Source organism: Amaranthus tricolor, chromosome 17 (genome assembly GCF_026212465.1).
Source record: "Amaranthus tricolor cultivar Red isolate AtriRed21 chromosome 17, ASM2621246v1, whole genome shotgun sequence".
NCBI classification, from domain to species: Eukaryota; Viridiplantae; Streptophyta; class Magnoliopsida; order Caryophyllales; family Amaranthaceae; genus Amaranthus; species Amaranthus tricolor.
Window position 1 is genome coordinate 9,593,476 of NC_080063.1, and position 7,816 is coordinate 9,601,291.

The 7,816-nt window shown below is 41.2% G+C and overlaps 2 protein-coding genes across 2 annotated transcripts; both read left to right on the forward strand.

The window, feature by feature from the left end:
* The first annotated feature begins 338 nt into the window (after positions 1-338).
* On the forward strand, positions 339-764 carry LOC130803721 (uncharacterized). The gene has a single exon (XM_057667921.1). The coding sequence runs from the start codon at positions 339-341 to the stop codon at positions 762-764; it is 426 nt and encodes a 141-aa protein (XP_057523904.1).
* A 2,196-nt stretch (positions 765-2,960) lies between these two features.
* LOC130803722 (uncharacterized) lies at positions 2,961-3,425 on the forward strand. Its single transcript, XM_057667922.1, has one exon. It carries the CDS (start codon positions 2,961-2,963, stop codon positions 3,423-3,425), a length of 465 nt encoding a protein of 154 aa, XP_057523905.1.
* The last annotated feature ends 4,391 nt before the right edge of the window (positions 3,426-7,816 follow it).

Here is a 7,816-nt window from a genome sequence, read left to right on the forward strand (position 1 = left end):
TAAGCCCCACGCAAGGAGCCTTTATCGAAGGAAGAAGCATTCTCTACAACATCCTCTTATGTCAGGATATAGTCAAACACTATTGTTGGAAGAATTGCTCCCCCAGTTGCCTCTTGAAGATAGACCTCAGGAAATCCTATGATACACTTGATTGGGACTTCCTACATGACATGTTAATTGCGCTTAATTTCTCGAGGAAGTTCAGAGAGATCTTCATGGCGTGTGTCACATCTACTGAGTAATCTCTGGTTATCAATGGCAGCCCCTTTTTCATATTCCAAGCAAAAAGAGGAGTTAGACAAGGAGACCTAATGTCCCCCTTACTTTTCGTAATAGGCATGGAATACCTATCGAGAACCCTCAACTTGGCCAGTGAAGATCCAGAGTTTAAATTTCACCCTAGATGCAGCAATCTCAAGCTCAACCACCTAGCTTTTGCAGATGACCTTATGATGTTCTGTAAAGGTAACCTACAGTCCATTAGTATCCTAATCAAGACAATAGATTACTTCTCCTCATGCTCCGGCCTCAAAGCAAACAACTCCAAATCAGGTATATACCTTGCAAGAGTGAGCAATGATTTCAGAGATCAGGTAGAGAAAATCATACACTACAATTTTGAGAGCCTCCCAATTAAGTATCTTGGGATGCCTCTCAAATCGAGAAGGTACTCAGTCACATATTATGAGTATTTAGTCGACAAGATGACAGCCCGGATCAAAGTGTGGTATGCAAAAAACCTTTCCTACACCGCTCGCCTCTAGCTAGTAAAATCCGTCCTTATGAGTATAACTAGTTACTGGTGTCAAGCAGTCATTCTTCCCAAAAAGGTCCTCCGACAGGCATGTAATCTGCAGATCCTTCCTTTGGTATGGTTCTACTGAATCCAAGAGCCCTGGGAATATCAGCCGGGAGAAATTCTGTAAGCTAAAGAAAGAAGGGGACCTTGAAAATAAGAGATTTGGAGTCCTGGAACTTAGCTACAGTTAGTAAAGTCGCTTGGCACATCAGCACCCTCCACAAGTCCCTCTGAGTTAAATGGATACACGAGGTGTACATGAAAGGAGGCAATTGGATACTGTTCAACCCCCTAATCACATCCAGCTGAGTCGTTAAAAAGCTATGCAAGGTCAAGGACAAGTTAATGAGGTGGATGAACACACTGATATACTCTATCACAAAAGTATACAACGACCTCGGGAGAGGAAGTAATAGAGTCAGGTGGAACAACATAGTATGGAATAGGATTGCTACTCCCAAAAGCAGGTTCATAGCCTGGTTGGCGTTCAACAACCGCCTGAAAACAAAACATTGCCTAAAGCTTGCTGGGGTCGTCGATTCTAACACATGTCTGATCTATGAACTAGAAAAAGAAACAATGAACCATCTTTTTTTCCAATGCCCCTTTAGTCAGAAATGTGTAGCTAAATTGAAGGTGTGGTTTGTGACTAACAGCAAAATCGAGATACTGGAAGATACCCTCAGAAGGAACCAATTAGGGCCACACAAAAGGAAACAATTTGAGGCCACCCTTTGCAACCTCATCTATGCGATTTGGAGCATCAAGAATGACGGCACATGGAACCAAAGAATACCAATGGTTAACCAAGTGGTAGGCAGCATCAAAGACGCCTCGGAGACCATATTCAAATTCCTAGGGTCCTTGAGATCTGATTCAGTTTGAAGCTCACCTACAGCTTTAGTCTCTCTGGTTGGTGTTTTGTACTCGAATGCATCTTCAGCTCTCAAGTCTAGAGCTTGTCTTCACGATAGATGTTGTTGTAGGCCTCAACCGTTTTGTCTTTGTTTTAAATGTAGCTAGGCCAAATTTATTTTGACTCTTTTGTTTTTGTCTTGTCAAGTTGGATATGTCCTGCTGACATAGGTAGCATTGTTTTTTGGCTTTGCCTTTTGCGTATAGCATTTTGAGGTTTCCTGCTTACCTCCTTTGCACATGAAGAGTGACACTTTGAAACCCTTCCTAGAAGGTGGGCTTTGTGTTCACACTGATGCAACCATGGGGAGATAAGCTGGAAACTTAAGGGTCTTTGTTCTCTTATATCTCGTTTTTTGATTAGGTAATATAAAAATCTTTTCCTAAAAAAAAAATAATAATAATAACAATAATAAATGAGTCTTTTCGTTCTTTCTCTAAAATTTTTCTCTCCTAATTTCCCAAGAAATTAGCCATGGCAAGGGGGGATGACCAAAGAAGCATATAAAGCATAAGAGGTTGCCTTCATCATGATCTTCGAAAGGATCAACATCCTCAATTGAATCTCATGTTGCACCAGCGACATCCCCAATCGACAACCAAGACCTAACCGTCCTCGAAAACGAGGTCCTTAGCCCAAGAACCTCCTTGCGCCACCTACAGGAGGCCAGACTCTACACCAGCTGGTCCAAGGCTTTCCATGGCTCCACCTCTGGTACGAACTCCACTGCTAGGGCCTCAATTATCAGTGTCCCACAACGAAGACCTAATATCTTGACGTCTAGGGTTTCTATCAACTAAACCCCACAACTAGTCCAAGCACATAGCCAACAAGGACCAGCACCTACTTTGTGCAGACAGCAACCCAATCCAGAACCTGTCCAGACAGCAGCTTCTCAGCAAGTCGAGGCTGCCCCCATTGAACTTCAGCAATCTAGTAGCCACAAGTAATCAGTCCAATCACCCCCTTCCTATAAAAATTAGCTATTCTGACATTGAGGAGGAACTCAAATACCGAGAATCATCTGTTATATGTTATGTACTTGGTGCTAACCCCCCGATACACGTTATTGAGGGTTTTGTGAAAAGAATTTGGAAAACAAAGAAGATTGAAAAAATTGGCTCGGTTGCCAAACTAATTTATCTAGTCCACATGAAATCTATAGAGGGAGTGACTGATGCTTATGCTTTTAATGGTATTTTGTTTGATAAAAAAGCATTTGTTGTGAGACCCTAGTCTAAAAATATGTCGTCTGAGAAAGAGAGCCTTGATACCATCCTTATATGGGTTTGTTTCCCAGGACTTGCTATGCATTATTGGGGTGAACGGAGCTTAGGTATGATTGCTAGTATATTGGGAAACGTCATTCGAGTAGACAATGCTACCCTAAACAAAGATAAGATGCAATATGCTTGCGTCTTGGTGGAAATGAACATGAAAGGAGACTTCAATGACACCCTAGCTTTCACAAATGAGGATGATGAACTCGTACGAGTTAAGGTGGACTATGATTGGCGCCCTACGATATGTGGTATATGCAAACAATTGGGTCACACAGAGAGTAGTAGTAGGAAAGAAGTGACAAGGCAATGGGTCCCTAAACCAAAACTAACACCACAGGTGGACGAAGAGGGCTTCCAAATGGTACAACCTAAAAGAGCCAAGAAGCAAATTGTCAACACACCTAAGATGTCACCCCCTGACCTATAACCTACCCAACAGACAATCCAAGCAACGCAGCAACAGCCGACTGATACTCATGCCAACCTAATTGACATCTCCAATGGGTTTGCTATTTTGACAGACCGGGATGCACCCGATCTCACTAACCATGAACAAAGACTGCTGGGGACTTCACCCCATCGCCCCAATGAATAACATCCTAACTTGGAATGTGAGAGGGCTAAACAGAGCTACTAAACAGCATGAGCTCTCACAATTCATCTTGTGGCATAATGTGACCCTGTTTTCCCTCTTAGAAACAAAAGTAAAGCACCAAGGCTTAGCCTAGCTTTACTCTAACATGTGCACTGGTTGGTGTATATCTCATAATCTAGCATGGAGCAATAATGGTAGAATTCTCATTGGTTTGAAACAAGAGGAAATGCTTGTCAATATCTTGGTTTGTAGTAGCCAATTGATGCACCTAGAAATCAAACCCTCCATGGGTGCCCCCTTCTTTTGCACCTTTGTATATGGAGCTACCAACAAACACGAGAGACTGGTAATGCTTAATCATCTAGCAAAGTTAAAGAATCTATGTAGAGGCCTATGGATAGTGTTAGGGGATTTCAACTGTATTGTTAATCTGAACGTACGCATCGGTCAAACTGTTAGACTCTCTAAATTGCTCTCACTGAGGAATTGCATGGCTTCATGTGAGGTTCTGGACATAAAATGCAATGGTTGTTTCTACACATGGAATAACAAACAAATGGGGAATATAAGAGTCTTTAGCAAGATAGATTGTGCTTTGTGTAATGATGACTTGCATAACACCCTCCCTAATGCAGAGGCTACTTCTCTTCCTGAGGGCAACTTTGACCACAACCCTATCTTGGTGCGGTTCTTGGCTTAGCTAAATACTAAAACGCCCTTTAAATTCTATAATTTTTGGACTAACAACACTAATTTCAATGAGGTAGTGGAGAACATTTGGAATACGGATGTGGAAGGGGATATAAGCTCCCAAATTAACCGGAAACTAAAACTGCTAAGATCCACCTTTAAGTAGCAATATCTCTGCAACCCTATTCAGATTGCAGTTTATAAAGCTGAGCAAGCCCAATTAGATGCTCAATCTGCCTTACATGCTAACCCCTCTGATCCATAGTTGGCTAATATCGAGAAGCTCAGTGCTCAGAATCTCCTTGCAGCAAAGAACGGTTATGCCTCTTTCATCTAGTAGAGAGCAAAAATTGCATGGCTCAAATATGGAGATAAAACACAAAGTATTTCCATAGCAGCATCAATCACCGGAGAGTCCACAACAAAATCAACATGATCCAAAGTTAGGGGAGGATCATCCATGACCATGAAGGCATATCCAAGGTCTTCTATGATTACTACACTGAACTCCTAGGTTACAGAATGAAGAATAGACAGAGATTCAATATGCAAACTATTCATGCGGGGCCTACTCTTGACTGTGATTCATGGGCACTACTTGACCTCAATTTCTCCCATGAAGAGATCAAAGAGGCTATATGGAGCATCAATGATAACAAATCCCCCGGTTTGGATGGCTTCAATAGCAAATTCTACAAAGTAGGCTGGCCTATTGTGAGTCATGATGTGATTAGTGCAGTACAGGACTTCTTTGCCACTGGTAAACTATCGAAGAGCTGGAACAACACCGCCATCACTCTCATCCCTAAAGTCCCCTACCCCTCGAGCCCAGGGGACTATAGACCTATCTCATATTGCCACACCCTCTATAAGTGTATCTCCAAGCTACTTTGCTCCCATCTGAAAAGAGTCCTTGGCAAGATCATTAACCACACATAGGGCGCCTTTGTTGCAGGTAGATTAATTAGCCACAACATCCTCTTATACCAGGATATAGTGAAGCACTACTCCAGAAAAGGTTGCTACCCTAGCTGCCTAATCATGGTCGACCTAAGGTAGGCCTATGACACAATGGATTGGTCTTTTCAGCACGATATGATGATTGCTCTTAACTTTCCCCTCAACTTTATCCGTGTTGTTATGGCTTGCATTGAGTCTTCCCACTACTCCATTATGCTAAATGGCATCCCATCTGAGACCATCAAACCCAGAGGGGGTTACGATAAGGAGACCCGATGTCTCCCCTCCTCTTTGTGATTGGAATGGATTATCTTTTCCTACACTAATGATGATTGGCTCCCATAAGGACTTCAAATTCCACCCCAGATGTAGAAGAATAAAGCTAAATCACTTGTCTTTTGCTGATGACCTTATGCTTTTCTGCAAAGCAAATCTCAAATCTGCCCAACTCCTATGTCAAGGGCTGGACTCGTTCGCTGCAACTTCTGGCTTATGCGCTAACCTAGATAAATCAGCCATCTACCTAGCTGGAATCCCTATGGATAAAAAGGTAATGATGGCTCAAGAGGTTCATCTCCCACTAGGCTCTCTCCCCTTCCGCTATTTGGGTAATCTCCTCACATCTAGGAGGATCTCTGCAGCGGACTGTGACATTCTCATAGATAAGATGAGATCTTGAATTCGATCTTGGTATGCCAAAAATCTCTCCTATGTAGGTCGCATCCAACTCATCACCTCGGTACTCAATAGCATAAGCTCCTACTGGTGTATGATGTTTATCCTCCCAAAGGCGGTGATTAGGAAGGTAAACCTTATTTGTCGTTCTTATTTATGGCACGCTACTGGAAACAATCCTGCCCCAGGTAATGTTTGTTGGAAACGCATCTGTTGTCCGAAAAAAGAAGGAGGCTTGGGCATTAGAAACATTGAAACTTGGAATCTTATAGCAATAGGGAAACTTACATGGCATATCCACCATATGACTTAATCTCTATGGGTGCGCTGGGTGCATGGGATTATACCAAGGGTGCCAACAAGATGATCTTTAATCCTCCCCCAATAGAAAGCTGGGTTCTCAAGAAGATTTATAGTGGTACAAACAAGTTATCTCAATGGGTCCAAAACAGCAACTACAATCTACAAATTGTCTACAGCAAAATACATAGAAAGGACACCAAAGGTATCCTGGAGCTCTTTTGTTTGGAACAGGGCCTCAGTCCCCAAAGCTCGTTTTGCTCTATGGCTTGCTATACGGGATAAACTCAAGACAAAGCATAGACTTTCTGAAATAGGGGTGGTTGATAATAACCTATCTTCTATCTGTGGTGATGATACCAAAACTATAGAGCATATTTTCTTTCGCTACATCTTTAGCTCTAAGTGTATGGACAAACTCAAGACAAAGCATATTTTCTTTCGCTGCATCTTTGGAACAGGGCCTCAGTCCCCAAAGCTCGTTTTGCTCTATGGCTTGCTATACGGGATAAACTCAAGACAAAGCATAGACTTTCTGAAATAGGGGTGGTTGATAATAACCTATCTTCTATCTGTGGTGATGATACCAAAACTATAGAGCATATTTTCTTTCGCTGCATCTTTAGCTCTAAGTGTATGGACAACTTGAACTCCTGGCTGGGTATGCATATCAAGCACTCCCTAGGTACCATCATGAAAAGGAATTAGAAGGTCTCGCATTTCCGGAGGAAAGTTATCATAGCCTGCATTTGTAGCCTATGCTACCATATATGGAGAGCTAGGAATAAGGCTGTCTGGCATCACTATGTGAAATCAGTTCACCAGGTGATGCGTTGCGACAAAATGTGATATCAAGCAAAGGATCACCGTGCTATACCTTCAGGAGGCGTCCTCTCAAGGATGGTTTAGAGATCTAGAGTAGTAGCTTGTATTTTGTTTCCTTTGATGAGATCCTCTCCCTCCTATGCACATGAAGAGTGAGGGGGTGCAAACCTTCCTAGAAAGTGGGTACCCTTTCACATTGATGCAATAATTAGGTTGTATTGTATTGTCTTTGTTTTGGTGAAATGAAAATCTCAATTTCCAAAAAAAATAATAATGATAATAGTAATAAGTAATAATGATAATAATAATAATAATAAGTAATAATAATAATAATAATAATAATAATAATAATTTTAATAATTTTAATAATAATAATAATAATAATAATAATAATAATAATATACAAAAAACTCACAAATATACACGGTACATGTAAATGTACTTATGTGACAAAAAAATTGTCGCCTAAATTGTTGCATAATTCACCGTACATTAGCAAGTACTGAATTAAAAGGACAAGACAATGAAAAGTTCACTAAAAAAAAATGTTTACCTGCCAATTTAATGCTATGCGACATTATGCGACTTAATAGGCGACAACATTTATGTTTTGTCCCAGAGCTCAGCGACACAATAGGCGACAAAATAAAAAAATTATGCGTCAAAGATTTAGTCGACAAAGTGTTTTGTCGCTTATTTTGTCACCTAATGCCTCCTGTAACAAAATAAGCGACAAAAATGCTTTGTCGCATTTTACTTTTCTATTTGTTGTG

Bases quoted from the DNA above. Each gene is read 5' to 3' on its own strand.
- LOC130803722 (XM_057667922.1), top strand. From the start codon at position 2,961: ATGTCGTCTGAGAAAGAGAGCCTTGATACCATCCTTATATGGGTTTGT.
- LOC130803721 (XM_057667921.1), top strand. From the start codon at position 339: ATGGAATACCTATCGAGAACCCTCAACTTGGCCAGTGAAGATCCAGAG.